Source organism: Bubalus kerabau, chromosome 8 (assembly GCF_029407905.1).
Source record: "Bubalus kerabau isolate K-KA32 ecotype Philippines breed swamp buffalo chromosome 8, PCC_UOA_SB_1v2, whole genome shotgun sequence".
NCBI lineage: Eukaryota > Metazoa > Chordata > Mammalia > Artiodactyla > Bovidae > Bubalus > Bubalus kerabau.
The window spans coordinates 116,691,001-116,707,274 of record NC_073631.1 but is presented as its reverse complement, the minus strand read 5'-3'; the positions used below and the strand labels follow the sequence as shown (position 1 = coordinate 116,707,274).

Here is a 16,274-nt window from a genome sequence, read left to right as displayed (position 1 = left end):
TGGTTTTTCCAGTGGTCATGTATGGATGTGAGAGTTGGACTGTGAAGAAGGCTGAGTGCTGAAGAATTGATGCTTTTGAACTGTGGTGTTGGAGAAGACTCTTGAGAGTTCCTTGAACTGCAAGGAGATCCAACCAGTCCATTCCAAAGGAGATCAGCCATGGGATTTCTTTGGAAGGAATGATGCTGAAGCTGAAACTCCAGTACTTTGGCCACCTCATGCGAAGAGTTGACTCATTGGAAAAGACTCTGATGCTGGGAGGGATTGGGGGCAGGAGGAGAAGGGGACGACAGAGGATGAGATGGCTGGATGGCATCACTGACTCGATAGACGTGAGTCTGGGTGAACTCCGGGAGTTGGTGATGGACAGGGAGGCCTAGCGTGCTGGGATTCATGGGGTCACAAAGAGTCAGACATGACTGAGCGACTGAACTGAACTGAAGGCAGCTGGATGCCATGATATTAGTTTTAAAAAATTTTTTATTTTATTTTTTAGCTTTAAGCCGGCTAAATTATAATTATATATGTTTAAGGTACATACATAATTATATGAGTATAATTTGTCATTTATACCCCCAATAAAGCCAGCTTAAAGCTAAAAAATAAAATAAAAAAATTTTAAAAACTAATATGGCATTCAGTTGCCTTCAGTACAGTTCAGTCGCTCAGTCATGTCTGATTCTTTGCGACCCCATGAATCACAGCACACCAGGCCTCCCTGTCCATCACCAACTCCCGGAGTTTACTGAGACTCACGTCCATCGAGTCAGTGATGCCATCCAGCCATCTCATCCTCTGTTGTCCCCTTCTCCTCCTGCCCCCATCCCTCCAAGCATCAGAGTCTTTCCAATTTAAAGTACATACATGGTGAAGGAAATGGCAGCCCGCTCCAGTGTTCTTGCCTGGAGAATCCCAGGGACAGGGGAGCCTGGGGGGCTGCCGTCTATGGGGTCTCACAGAGTCGGACACGACTGAACCGACTTAGCAGCAGCAAGGTACATACAACTTGATGATCTGATACATAGTTTGTGAAACAGTCACCACAATCAAGCCAATGAACATATCTATCACCTCACATAGTTACCATTTTTCTTTCTTTCTGTTTTTTTGTGGTGAGAGGATTGACACTATGTCCAGTGGTTTGCTATTCTGGATATCCTGCTATAAATTTTGTGTATACTACCTTGTTGGCAAGCACACATTTCTGTTGCTTTGCACCTTGGGGTAGAATGGGGAAGGTTGACTATGTGTAATATTCAGGTTTCTGAGGTACTACAGAGCATTTTCCAAACTGGTTGTACTAATACCCATTTTCACTAAGCATAGGAGAGTTCTGTTTGCTTCACATCCTTGGAAGTTTCACAGAGTTTTCTTCATTAGATTTTTATGCAATTTAAAAGTTTATTCTCAGACTTTTTATTTTCTGTATTTTTATTGTTGTTGTTGTTTTAAAAATCACAAGTCAGACCTAATTGACAGTTGTTTGTATGGTAGACAATTTTTATGATTTTTATTTACTTTTGCATCCATCAGTTTACTAAATTCTCCTATTGTTCATAATAGTTTATCAGCTTACTTTGCTAATTTTTCCCAGACTTACAAACAAAGTGTCTACAAATAATGATAATTTCACATCCACCTTTACATTTTATACATGCAGTTTTTTGTCTAGAAGAAATATTGTCTACAGTATATATTTCCTTTAGAAAAAAAATTAAAATAGTGTTAATAGTGAACATTTGAATCTTCCATACATCCTTAAACCTCCAAAATATTTATTGAAATATTTTTATTAATAGAATACACCCCCTGAGAAATATTTTGGTTTCAGCTCTTTAAAGCAGTTCCAGAGAATAAAGATGGGAATGTGGAATTCAAGTAACTGAAAAAGTTCTTCAAGGTCCAAGCATCAAATAAAAGAAAGATCCTCTGAGAAAACAAAGAGGAAAAAGTTGAAAGTGACTAATACTTGGCCAGTATCACCTAAAGGGGGAGAAGAGGAGGAAAAGCAAAAAAAAAGAGAAAAATTGTGATGCCCACAGCCTAGGAACACAGACCCACTGAGAGAGTGAGATTCAATCCCCAAGTAATGCTTCCCTCCTCACTCCTCCCTACAACACAGGACACAGGATGAAAACAGTGAATAAAGAGGAGTGAACAGCAAGATACAAGTTCTGTTTAAGAAGGGGTTTTAGGGAAACCCACAGACAACTGGGGAGACAAACAAGGGCACCAGAGGAGAATGAAGCTCCAGCAAACGTTAAACACAGCCCAGCTCCCAGCCAGGTCAACATAAACTCTCACACCACAGGCCTATTCACCTTAATTCCTCATATCTGATATTATCATGTCCAACTTTCAACAACATTACAGGATGTGCTAAAGGCAGGAGAAAACACAGAAAGCAAACCTTAGACCCAGACTCTGATGTGACACAGATCTTGGAATGTTCAGGCACAGAATGTGTGTGGATATACACAAGTATAGAGAGACACTTATTGTAAAGAATTGGCCAGTGAGGCTCATGGGATGATGGAGGTGATGAATCTCAAGATCTAGGGTCAGCAAACTGGCGACCCTGGAGCCAATGGAGTGGCTGAAGGAGGAGCTGGGGGAGGAAGAGAGTCAGGGAGTATGTCATGATGGAGAAGACAGAGGATGTCTGCAGGAAGGGGAATTCTCAAAAAGGGAGGAAATCAGTAAAAAAATCACTCTGCTGGCAGCACGTTTTCGGAAAGATCTGCTGCTTTGGTTTAAGCCTTTGAGCCAGTTGTCCTAACGCAGGATAAGAGTAATAACAACACTCGTGTTCCTGTTTCCCCTGCTGATGTTACCAGTGAAGTCACTCAATCGTGTCCCACTCTCTGTGACCCCATGGACTGCAGCCTGCCAGGCTCCTCTGTCCATGGGGTTTTCCAGGTGAGAATACTGGAGGGGGGTGCCACCAGGGCTGCAGACAAGTGCAGCCTGCAGAGCTTTCTGAATAGGGAGCCTTGCTGGGGGGCTCCGCCCACTTCCTCTTCTTTCTTCTCAGGGCTGAAGGCTGCACTCTCAAGCACAGTTCTTGAGCTGAGCGTCCGGATCACGTATTACTGAAAAAATATCCCCCATGTCCTCTATGTGTGTGTACGTCTGGGGCACTGTCACTGATCTCCTCCATTCGGCCTGCAGTGTGTTAGCTCTTAAAGGAGAAACAGAGAGTTCAGGAGAGCACACGGCCCCAGGAGAAGCAAGACACAGGCATTCCTCCTGTCCCACGGACAGCAGGGCGGTAAGTCCAAGGCCGTGGTGACAGTGCCTGTGTGTGTGAGTCTGTGTGTGTGTATTGTGCTTGAGAGTGTGTTGTGGGGGTGCTGTGCATAGTGTGTTTGTGTGTATATGTGTGTGTGTTATGTTGGTGTGTATCTGTGTCTTGAGTGTGTCTATTTGTGATAGATGAATATATGTGTGTTTTCCATGTGTGTTATGTTTGTATGTATGTTGATATGTGTGTTTGTATGTTTGTGAGCATATGTGTGAATGGTGTGTGTTGTGTTTCTATCTATTGGTTGTTGTGAATATATGTGTGTGAGTGGTCTCTGTGTCTTATGTTTGTGTTTGTGTGCTGTGTACGTATGTTCATATGTTTGTGAGTAAATGCGTGTTCACGTGTGTCGTACGTGTGTGCTATGTTTGTACTTTTGTACGTGTATGTGTGTAAGTAGTGTATGTGTTGTGTTTGTGTGTATCTTTTGTTTGTATGTTTGTGAGTGTGTGTTTGTGAGAGTGTCTGTGTGTGTGTGCCTGTTTCAGGAGCAATGGGAGGAGCCAGGGGAATCAGGAGGACCTTGCTGCCTTTGGGCTCTGCCTGGCGCTCCCCGCTTATCCTTGGGTAGGACGCTCTGTGAGTCTCACTTTTCTCCTGAGAAACCTCACAAGGTGACAGATCTGCTCCATGTTGGAGACAAACAATGGCACGTGGTGCACGTGTGGTGATGCCCCGTCAGGCAGGGTCTGGGGTGAGGCAGCCGGGGGCTGGGCAGACAGCTCTCTGGGCTTGAGAGTGGATGACAGGAGTTCCTGGTGGGTGACAATGCCCTCCTTGGCAAAGAGGACTGGGAATTGCTCTAGAAAACATAGTAAAATGTCCTCGAATCTTCCAGTGGGACAAGATCTCAGGAATGTGTAGTTTGGACTCAGCATCCACATCTCTGGGGACATGGAGGCCCCGGCAGCGTGACCACCCAAGTTGGTGCCCTGGAGCTAAGCGCTGAGGACCCGGGGCTCCCGGCAGGACTGGACTCCACGTGGAGAGGGAGCCTGTGCATGTCTGCCGCCTTCCTCACCACCTAGCTCTCGGCCTCTGTGGCCCTCACTGCCAGGCTCCTCCCACAGATCGTTCTGGCCCCATGAGCCCCTCACCAGCCCCTCCAGCAACGTCCTGTTCACATCCACCCAGCACCCTGGCCACTGCTCCCAGGACAGTGTCTGTCAGGACGCATCTCTGGTCATTTCTCCCCATCACAGAATCTCCCCCACTCCCCAAGTGGAGACCACGTTCAGGGGAAGGAAAGGGGAAACAGTGTCCCTAAAGGAGGTAGTGGGTATCTCAGACACCCTCTTATGCAGTCCCATGCCAACAAACCGATGCAAACAGCTTCCATGGGCAAGAGAATGACAAAAGTCAGGAGCCCCTGAAAGCTCGGAGGAAACATCAGTAAGACACATTATGGTTTTTTTCTAGATTGAGGAAGAAGAATTCGAAATCCTTCTCTCAGATGAACCTGAAGAAGGCGCATCTCAGGATCCTTCTCCAGACGGGTCAGGAGGTAAAACAACTTTCTAGCAGACATGAACTTGAGAGAGGCGGGGCTGGGGCCTGAGGGGCAGGTGGTGTGCTGGGAGGGGCAGCGGGAGTCCCCCCTGTCAGAGATTCGCCCACTGGGGTGGCCATCACTGGGCGTTTGGGTTGGGCCTCCCTTCACCCCAGCCAGACAGAAGGGAAGGGCCCCTGATGGTGCCGTGGGTCAAAGGGGGCAACAGACCACAGCCACTGCCCTTTCTCTGAGTGTCAGGAAGGATGTGTTCGTGGGTGTGACAGACGGCTCGGCCCAGGCCCCTGGTGGGTGTCGTGCTGGCTCTGCTGTGAGACTCTCAGGACCACGGGGGCTGCAAAGCACTAGTGAACACATAGGATGCAATCAAGGGCCCACAGGTCTGGGCTCTGTCTTCCCAAGGGGCTCCCTCCCCACAAAAGCTGTTTCATCAGGGTCAGGGGCTTCACTTTCATGGGCTCAACTTTCCATCTAACCTGGAGAGACAGAACTTAGGAATTTAGGAATGCTGGAAATCCATCACTTTCCTGGATAAAGGAATTGATTGGCAGTTTATTATGCAGTTCCATGCACCTATGTTTTTATTAGACGAACTTCAGTGGCCTGAGCCATTGGGAGAAACCCATAATATTAAGCTGCATAGGAAAGTGATAATCCCTGTGTTCACACCCGATTTACCCTTTTTGTGGCAATTGGGGTTAATATTACTTTAAAATTCCCTTCTGCGCTCAATGTATTTCGCTTTTAAGTCCAAAGGTGTGACATGAGTGTCTCCAGACTTGCCCAGATGGGAGACCACTGTCTTCCTCTAGCTTTGCATTTGAGTACAGATGGACATTGCCCTTCCCTGCTTCTGTGGAACTCCCAGTCATTCACTCAGGTCACCTGCAGAAGCTGGAGGGAGGCAATATCTTACAATTGGAGTTGGTGGGTGGGTCAGCCCACTAAGGCAGAAAGGCAGGAGAAACACACCCCTACTGGGGAGAGCTGGAAGAAGACGGTCCCAGTCCTGGCCTCAAGGGGCTGAGGGCTCTGCACTGAGACACAGCAGTGTCTTCCCTGGGAACAGGCTGGAAATCAGCTAGGGTTTGGTGCTTCTCTATGTGCTGTGGGTCCTGGTACCTGCAAGGCCAGAAGAAGGGAATTCCCTTCGTGCCCTCCAGCCACGGTTATTTCTAAAATCTGGACGTGGGGTCCTCAGTATTAGATGGGCATGAGACATCTACTCACAGCTGATGGTTCTGATATTCTCCTGGGTGAGGGTGTCCAGCCCAAAATTCAAGGGTGCAGCTTAGGACTGTGACCCCAGTGTGAGCTGTGCTGTGGAGCTGGAGGTCTGGCGGAAAGGACCCCACCCTCACAACACTCCTTGATGGGAAAAGTGAAGGTGATGTGGCGTGTTCCATCATGGCAGGCAGAGGACAGACACAGAGGCTGTGTGCTTCCAACTTCACTCTCTTCCTGGAAAGGGTCTCCAGCCAGAGGTCCTCAAGGAAGCTCAGGCTCCCAGTTCATGAGGGGATGATCCCACCTGGTGGGAATAGGTGGCTCGAGAAGGAGTTTCAAAACAGAAGCATAAAACGTGGCATTCTACCATATGATCCCACAATTCCACTTCTGGGGAATATACCCCATAGAGTTGAAACAGATATTGAATATATGTACACTGAGGTGCATAGCTGCATTATTCACAATAGCAAAAAGTGGAAACAACCCCTGAACTCCATATATATCTGAATATGGATTCATATGTACACCTCCACCTACAGTGGAATATTATTCAGCCCCAAAAAGGAAGGCAATTCTGACACTTGCTCCAACATGAATGAAGCTTGCACACATTATGCAAAGTGAATAAGCCAGACACAGTAGGGCAAAAATTGCCTGATTACAGCAATGTGAGGTCCTTAGAACAGTCAAACACATGAGACAGAAAGAGCAGTGGACGTCAGGTGGTGGGGAGGAAGGATGGGGAGTGAGTGTTTAATGGGGACAGGGTGTCATTCGGGAAGACAGAAAGTTCTTGAGATGCTCAAGTGATGACTGCCCAGCAATGTGAATGTATGGAAGGCTACACCTAAACGTGGTTCAAACAGTACATTTTATATTATGTATTTTCTACCTTATTTTCCCCTAACAAAATTCAGAAAAAAGAAAAGGAAGGAAAGGATGTGAACCTAGGGCACATCTCGGATGCAGACACTGGTCTTCCTTTGTCCAGCCCCCACTAGGACCATCTGCCCCCGGGGAGGCTGAAGCAGGGGACGCACTCTAACCGTGGTCCCCCACCTTCTCTCGATGCTTCCAGGGCGGTGGGGTGATGAAGGGACCCCACAGACGCTGAGGCTCATCCTGGTGGGAAAATCCGGGAGCGGGAAAAGCGCCACGGGAAACAGCATCCTCGGGAGGAGAGTGTTCGAGTCCAAGCTCAGCGCTCGCCCGGTGACCCAGGCCTTCCAGCAGGGGCGCCGCGCGTGGGAGGGAAGGGAGCTGCAGGTCATCGACACCCCCGACATCCTGTCCCCCTGGGCTGCGGGGCGGGCGACCGCTCAGGGCGTCGGCGAGGCAGGCGCCGGCTCTCCGCCGGAGCCGTACGCGGTGCTCCTGGTGACACAGCTCGGCCGCTTCACCGAGGAGGACCAGCAGGTGGCCAGGCGCCTCGAGGAGGTGTTCGGGAAGGGCATCCTGGCCCGCACCGTCCTGGTGTTCACGCGGAAAGAAGACCTGGACGGCGGCTCGCTGGAGACGTACCTGGAGAAGACCGACAACCAGGCGCTGGCCAAGCTGCATAAGGACTGCTTAAGCCGACACTGCGGCTTCAACAACAAGGGGGACGGAGCCGAGCAGGAGGCCCAGCTGAGGGAGCTCATGCAGCACTTCAAAGGGGTCCCCGCCTTCAGCCCCCCGGCCGCCCCTCAGCCCCGCGCTGCGCCCCGTGAGAGCTGGGGCCTCTGGTGGCTGGGCGCCAAGGAGGGGCACAGGGACCAGGCCTGGCTGTGGGGCCTGCACCGCATCCTGAAGGAGCCCGAGCAAGCTGGACGCCAGCTCCCGCTCAGCGCACCCATCTGAGGCGCAGGCCTCCATGGCTTCTTGCCTGCCTCCCTTGGCCCGGAGTCCGGCTCCCAGGCCCCTCACTTGCCCGCTCCATCCCAGGGGTCCCTGGCCCCTCCTGTCTCCAGGGCAGCCTCTGGTCAGGCGAGAGGAGGTGAGTGGGCTCCTGAGTTCTCAGGTCCTTCATCATACCTTCCAGAACACAGGGGCCCTCCTGCTCTGCACCCCCAGCCATTCCTCATGTGTCTCTGGCATTCCCTCTCTGCAACAGAACTCTGAGATAAGCCAAGCCTCCTGAGGCAGGCCTGTGCTCCCTTCTGCCATGGAACCCTGGCAGCATTCGGGCCACTGGAGTCTTGGCTTAAAACTCGATGCAGCAGATCAGTGTGGAACGTGGACTGGGCAACTCTGCATCTCTTGGGCTGTCTTTGCCTGTTAAGAGGGCAGGCACGATGGCTTTTAAAGGCCTGTGCCAGTGGGGCAGGACAGGCTCTGGGCTGGGGAGGAGAAGGCAACTAGAAATGGGGGAGGGCCACAAGGAGCTGCTCTTGATTCGCTCTTGAAAGAGGCCACCACCTGCAGCAAAGGGACCCCATGGGAAGGAGCAAAGCAGGGCAGGGGTATCCAGGGGCGAGATCTGCTCAGGGAATGGGGCCTAGACCTGGCTGCAGGACACGCGTCCCCCTGGAGGTCCAAGTGGACTTGGGCAGCGGAGGAGCTCTTTCCAGGGAGGCTTGGACAAGGGAGGTCATATACCTGATATCGCCCCTCTGATGCCCACCCTCCCACATGGAGAGCAGAGGAGACTTCCAGCCCAGCCTCTGCCTGACCAGCAACCCCTTCCCTTCTCCATTGAGAGAGGGGAGAAAGCAAGGTTCATCTGGGCTTGTAGGCGGATTCCCCAGCCAGGTGTTTGGGGGTGTAGAATGGAGGGAGGAAGGAAGAAAGGGAAGCTGCAAAGAAAGAAGCAGGAGACCATGTGAATGTCCTCAGGAGCAGCCTATGGGCCTCGGAGAGTCCTGCAACTTGGGGTGTCCATCTCGTCCTCACCCAGAGGACCCATGTGAAAGCTGGAGCAGGTCTTTAGCTAAAAGGGTCTAGAGTCAGAACAGAGACACATCAGAGTATGCTTAAGATAGCCTTTGTGCCAGACCATTTACTAAGTAGGTGATCATCTCCTGCTGAACTGAAACAGGAGTTATCATATGGTAAATTTTCATATTCCCTATGATTTCTGTGAGAATTTTTGCATCTCTTCTTGTCTTCCATCTTCTCAACTCCTATATGAATAAAATATTGACTTGATTCCTGTGGCTTTGATTGTAATGTGAACTCTCCCCCTCCACTTCCGATTTCCTCCTCAGTCACCATTTTTGTATTTCTTTTGTAATTTTCAGGCATTTCTTCTTCTGTGTGAAAATTAAAATTACTTGTTGAATTTTCTAAAAAGTACATTGTTGTTATTCCAGTTGGAGTTGTCTTATGTTTATGTATTGAATTTGGGAGAATTGGAAGGAAGATAAGTTAGAGAAGGACAAGTACTGTGTAATATGTGGAATCTAAAAAGTCAAACCTGTTTAAAAAAGGAAGAGAATGGTGGTTACCAAGACGTGGGGGCACAGGGGATAAGATTGATGGTGTTCCAGGCACAAACTTGTCACAAGCACTAAAAAGCCATAGAGGTCTATAGTACAGTAGATTGAATGTAGACAATAATATTGTAGTATAAGTATGTGATGTGCTAAAGATTGTTAAAATGAAAACCAACTACGATACACCAGTCTACCATAGTAAGACTCAGCACACCTTAAATTTACACAATGAGAAAAGAAAAAAATTTAAAGTCACATTAAAAATCTGAAACATTAAAAAAAACAAACTGGGAGAATCTGTTAATTCTTCAAGGATAAGTGAAATAAAGTCATTTTGTTTCTAAGTGAATAGACCCATTACTTCATAGCCACTAAACTAATAGCTAAAGTCATTCGCTTTTCCTTTAAGATAAGAAGATAAATATCTTTAACTTAGGTACTTTTGTTTTAACCCTGTTGGCTTAATTGATCTCATCCTAGAAAATACAAGTATTGACCAAATGACAGGCACTGTCACTCACAAAATGTCAAGTCACTAAATGGCAAATGGCAAGTCACTCAAAACACGTCATTCATTAAAAATTCTAAAGGAATTGCTTAAAATTTTTCGGAATATGGGGTTTTCTCTCCTTTATTACTAAAAATCAAGGAAAATCCCTCCCATGACATTTCAGAAGGAAGGGGAGCTGTTGCTTCACACCATCACTCCCTGAGCATCAGAGAACAGGGAAAGCATGGAAATCCCATGGTCTGTGTACCAGAAAGAAAGAGGTGTTGAGGATGAGGTCATGGGTAGGGGGAGGAGAGGGGGTAGTCTTGGCCAAAGCTGTGAAAATAGTGACCTTTGGAATTCATTATTCTCAAAAAACCCCTTACACAGGAGCAAAGCACGAAAGAGAGAGATCTGGAGAGTCCGAAGTGACCAGTGAGTCCACGGGCTGCTTCCTCCTTGGTGGTCAAAGCAGTGGCTAAAAATCTCAGGGAAGCTTTCCAGCTTTGAATTATCCTGTAATAACTTTCATACACTCTGTAGAAAATTCAAAATAATGAGAGTTTTTAAACAATTGTTGGAAGACCCTGAGAGGTGACCAAGTACAGGGAGAGGCTATAGGGAACTTGACACAAAGGCATCGACCAGTAATTTAAGTGCCTGCTGGAGCAAACCCAGGATCCTTCAGAAGAGCGTAATAATATCCCAAGTCTCTACAACATGCTATGGACAATATCCTGTAAACTATTAAAAGTTATTATTTTCTAACACGAAGGTAGAAAGTTATAAAACTTCCCCCTACACTTGCTGATCTGCATCTCATTATGTTTTGTGTGTTCTTTTTTCACTATCACTCAGTTTATGATATTTTGCATATTCTTTGTGATATCTTTTATTACTCGTGGATTATTAAGGAGAACATATTTAATTTCCAAATATTTGAGTATTTTCTAGAAATTGCAGTATCCAGTGGTAGACACTAGCCACATGTGGTTATTGGGCCTTTGAAATATAGCTATACCTGGGAAACTGAACTTTTATTTCATGATAATTTGTTTTAATTTAAATTTAAACACTGAAGCACTGTAAAATATTTTACTATTCAACACAGTTCTGTTGTTTGGGTAGAAATACACTTCACTCTAACTGTTGTATCACATATTATTGTTGTATTGCAATGTAAACCTTGGGCACGTTTACCATTTCTAGTGTCCGAACATAATAAGCACATCATCACCGATTTAGTCGATGTCTGAAGACTGTTTCCCTTTGAACAATCTTCCTAATGAGTGTTGTGGTACTTCTATGAACACTTTGTGTAGACAACATGGGTTACAGTGTTACAGAGCTACATTTAGTTGGTTATTAAATTTAAATCTTGATGATTATTTACTTATAATAGATTCAGATTAAGTTTTAGTTAAAAGTAAGCATGGAGAAAATTTAAGCTCCAAAATTAAGGCATGATATTGGTGCAGAATGAATGGAGATGACAAAGCAGGTACTAAAACTGGAACAGGAGAGAGAAAAAGCCTGGAAGATGTTTTACAACATTTATGATGAATGGTAATTGCAGTGTGCTGCAGTGCAGTGAATCCAAGAAAAAAGAAACCAAAAAAAGGTGTTAGAGATCTTTTCAGTAAATACATACAGGGTTTGATAAAAGCTTTCCTCTTAGCCATCAAAAACAGACTTGACAAAACTAGTAACGGAAGCCAGAATTGAATGGCCAACAAAAAACACTCTGGATGGCTTTTAATAGACTCAGCACTTGGAACTTGGGCCAGATATAAAACAGCTTGGATTATTGGGTGAAAAAAAAAAACATTTTCAACTGGAGAGATGATAAAAAATATTATTTGGTTATGGAAAGTTTTCTTGCAAATGTTTAAAGAAAAAACTAAAAATGCTAGCGTATACAAAACGTGAAAGACCTTCTACCAAATAATTGCCCAGAGAAGAAAAGACTTTTAAAATAATATCAAAGATTAATGGACTTAAAGTTTTAAAAATTGCAAGTCTTTTCCTTTAGAGCTACATGAGAAGTGTGACTTTAGACACAATTGACATAACACTTTGAGTATGTCTTTATTTTTTTCTCTATGCGGTATTTGACTTGCTCAGTTCTTGCCTGATTGCATCAATGAGCTCTTCATTTACTTGTGCTTAGTTGCCCAGCATTTCGCATGATGCTCTCTGCATATAAGTTAAATAAGCAAGATGACAATATACCACCTTGACGTACTCCTTTCCCAATTTGGAACCAGTCTGTTGTTCTATGTCCAGTTCTAACTGGTGCTTCAAGGTTGCTGGGAGAAATATCAATAACCTCAGATATGCAGATGACACCACCCTTATAGCAGAAAGTGAAGAGGAACTAAATAGCCTCTTGATGAAAGTGAAAGAGGAGAGTGAAAAAACTGGTTTAAAATTCAACGTTCAAAAAATGAAGATCATGGCATCCAGTCCCATCACTTCATGGCAAATAGATGTTGAAACAATGAGAACAGTGACAGATTTTATTTTTTCGGCTCCAAAATCACTGAAGATGGTGACTGCAGCCATGAAAGCTATAAGCAACCCAGTTCAATTCAGTTCAGTTCAGTCACTCAGTCATGTCCGACTCTTTGTGACCCCATGAATTGCAGCACGCCGGGCCTCCCTGTCCATCACCAACTCCTGGAGTTCACTCAAACTCACGTCCATCGAGTTGGTGATGCCATCCAGACAGCATATTAAATAGCAGAGACATTACTTTGCTGACAAAGGTCTGTCTAGTCAAAGCTATGGTTTTTCCAGTAGTCATGAATGGGTGTGAGAGCTGGACTATAAAGAAATCTGAGTGCCGAAGAATTGATGCTTTTGAACTGGGGTGTTGGAGAAGACTCTTGAGAGTGACTTTGACTGCAAGGAGATTCAACCAGTTCATCTTAAAGGAGATCAGTCCTGAATATTCGTCGGAAGGACTGATGCTGAAGCAGACACTCCAATCCTTTGGCCACCTGATGGGAAGAACTGACTCATTGGAAAAGACCCTGATGCTGGGAAAGATTGAAGGCAGGAGGAGAAGGGCATGCATCACTGACTCAATGGACATGATTTTGAGCAAGTTCTGGGTGTTGGTGATGGACAGGGATGCCTGTTGTGCTGCAGTCCATGCAGTTGCCAAGAATCGGACACGACTGAGTGACTGAACAGAACTGGACTGGGCTCTCTTCCATTTCCAGGAGAAGGAGGACTTCTAACTGTAGTTTCTGGTCCCTGTTTCATCTCCACTTCATCTTTACTAGGAAGTCCTTGGATATGGGTAACAATATGGTGTTTTGCTTTATTAGATTCAATTCTTTGTGTGTATACTTTTCCTTCAGAATCCTGGAGGGGAGAAGTGTCTTTGGCACCCTTGATCTAGCTGGTAATACTTGGCACAGAGGAAATGCCTTGAAAAAATTTGAAGCCACTGTCCCTTTCTTTGTCAGACACAGGGTATTTGCTCCAGTGCTGCTGCTGCTGCTAAGTCACTTCATTGTGACCGACTCTGTGCGACCTCATAGACGTGCAATCACTCTCAAATCACTGTCGAGAACCAGCCACATTGGCAATGCCAGGGAACTGTTAGGAGTGCAAATTCTCAGGTCTACTCATTCAGTAACTTTGTATGTTAACAAGTCTTCCAGGTGACTCTGATGCATGCTCAGTTTAGTTCAGTTCAGTGGCTCAGTCGTGTCTGACTCTCTGTGATGCCATGAACCACAGCACGCCAGGCCTCCCTGTCCATCACCAACTCCCGGAGTCCATCCAAACCCATGTCCATTGAGTCAGTGGTGCCATCCAACCATCTCATCCTCTGTCATCCCTTTCTCCTCCTGCCCTCAATCTTTCTCAGCATTAGGGTCTTTTCAAATGAGTCAGCTCTCTGCATCAGGTGGCCAAAGTGTTGGAGCTTCAGCTTCAACATCAATCCTTCCAATGAACACCCAGGACTGATCTCCTTTAGGAAGGACTGGTTGGATATCCTTGTAGTCCAAGGGACTCTCAAGAGTCTTCTCCAACACCACAGTTCAAAAGCATCAATTCTTCGGGACTCAGGTTTCTTTATAGTCCAACTCTTGCATCTATATATGACCACTGGAAAAACCATAGCCTTGACTAGACGGACCTTTGTTGGCAAAGTAATGTCTCTGCTTTTTAATATGTTGTCTAGGTTGGTCATGACTTCCCTTCCAAGGAGTAAGCGTCTTTTAATTTCATTGTTGCAATCACCATCTGCAGTGATTTTGGAGCCCAGAAAAATAATGTCAGCCATAGTTTCCACTGTTTCCCCATCTATTTGCCATGAAGTGATGGGACCGGATGCCATGATCTTCGTTTTCCAAATGTTGAGCTTTAAGCTAACCTTTTCACTCTCCTCTTTCACTTTCATCAAGAGGCTCTTTAGTTCTTCTTCACTTTCTGCCATAAGGGTGGTATCATCTGCATATCCGAGGTTATTGATATTTCTCCCTGCGATCTTGATTCCAGCTTGTGCTTCCTCTAGCCCAGCGTTTTTCATGATGCTCTCTGCATATAAGTTAAATAAGCAGGGTGACAATATACAGCCTTGACATACTCCTTTTCCTATTTGGAACCAGTCTGTTGTTCTATGTCCAGTTCTAACTGTTGCTTCTTGACCTGCATACAGGTTTCTCAAGAGGCAGGTCAGGTGGTCTGGTATTCCCATCTCTTTCAGAATTTTCCACAGTTGATTGTGATCCACACAGTCAAAGGCTTTGGCATAGTCAATAAAGCAGAAATAGGTGTTTTTCTGGGACTCCCTTGCTGTTTCAATGATGCATGCTAATGCTTCACAAAATATGGAAAAATCTGAATAATCAGTTTCCACTATTTTAAAAAAATATTAATAGATTTTTTCAAAAGATGACAGCCTTGTCAACCAATGGGTTGTCCATATCCTATCACTTCTCCAAGGTTTAGTCACTATACAATAACATTTTACACAATAGAAGTCCAGCTAATTAGAGTTGAGAACAGTCTCTCGTCTTCTAGGGGAAAGGAAGCAGGAAGGGAGAGGAATAAAGCAAACAGATGTGGTCCTAAGCTTTTCTCTCCAGGTTCAGGAAACAAGAGGTATATTGGATAGTGAAGTTCTGGTCACTTCTTGCATTGTGGTCTGGGGAGTGCCCTCTGGAAAAAACTTTCAAACATGGATGTCACTTTATGTGGTTCTTGTTTCAAGGATGGAAATACTTTCCATTTCTATCTGCTTTGGTGGCTCCCCAGTGCTTTCTAGTATTTGTTCTTTGTAGTTTATTCCAAAGTTTATCTGTAGGATATTTAGTATGTTACAAGACTGTTTTTTTTTTGGAACCAGACTTTGGCACTGAGGTTCTCTTTTCTTGACCTTTCCTTGGTTCATGTGTAGAATGAGCAAGAGTTTAGGACTGTAGGAAAGTTTGGTTGGGAATCATCAAAAGAATTAGCCATACCATTGAGAATGAGGTCTCTCTAGGGCGAGATGTGTACGGCAAATTCACCCCAGCTCATAGGACAGGTGCTGCTAGTCATCAGCTCACTAGCATTTGTCCCCTCCTCATTACTAACAAAACTACAATTTTTCTTGTCACAGCAATGTACCCACGTGAAATGCTGAGGTGTACTGTGTTTCTCATAGCTGGGGTAAGCATATGACCAAGAGGTGGTAGAAGAAGCCCTGTGGGTTGGCTTTGCTGTTGCAATAGAAGTGCCATCCTATCTTCCTTCTTGTGTCTGTGTTCTTTCTACCTGCAGTTCTGACATGAGGCTGAAGCTGAAGCAGCCATCTTGGCACTCTGAGGACAAAAGATACCAGAATGGGTGGACGAAAAATATCAAGTTCTTTGGATAGCTACATCAGCCCTGGAGTACCAGCTGTAAACTCCTTGTATCAAAATTGAACCCTTTGTTAAGCTATTTTGGTGAAGTTGTATTTCCTGCAACCACATGAAATATCACCCTCTAGCTGATATTCCAGGGCTGAATGAGAGCCATGGCCTGATCAGCCACACAGAACGTAGACTATCTGGAGCTGTGGTCAAGTCAGTTGAGGAGCCCCTGAAAGGGCACTGCCTGAAGTGGGAAATCAACTCACTTGGTGCCTTTACACCAGCCTGTGGACTTTTTTGTTGGGGACTAGCAGACCTTCAGAGGCTTGACAGACATGAGACATCATCCAGCAAGTAGGGGAAACAGAGGCTGAGGCTGGAGACCCCATATGTACGTGCATGTGTGTGTGTTCAGTTGTGTCCGACTCTTTGTGACTCTATGGACTGTAGCCCTCTGTCCATGGAATTT

At 45.9% G+C, this 16,274-nt stretch overlaps 1 protein-coding gene across 1 annotated transcript; it reads left to right on the top strand.

Annotated features, from left to right (window-relative positions):
- Positions 1-3,092: 3,092 nt before the first annotated feature.
- Positions 3,093-9,345, top strand: GIMAP6 (GTPase, IMAP family member 6). Its single transcript, XM_055589603.1, has 3 exons — positions 3,093-3,271; positions 4,724-4,808; positions 7,123-9,345. Exons 1-3 carry the CDS (start codon positions 3,110-3,112, stop codon positions 7,881-7,883), a joined length of 1,008 nt encoding a protein of 335 aa, XP_055445578.1. The 5' UTR covers positions 3,093-3,109; the 3' UTR covers positions 7,884-9,345.
- Positions 9,346-16,274: the final 6,929 nt, after the last annotated feature.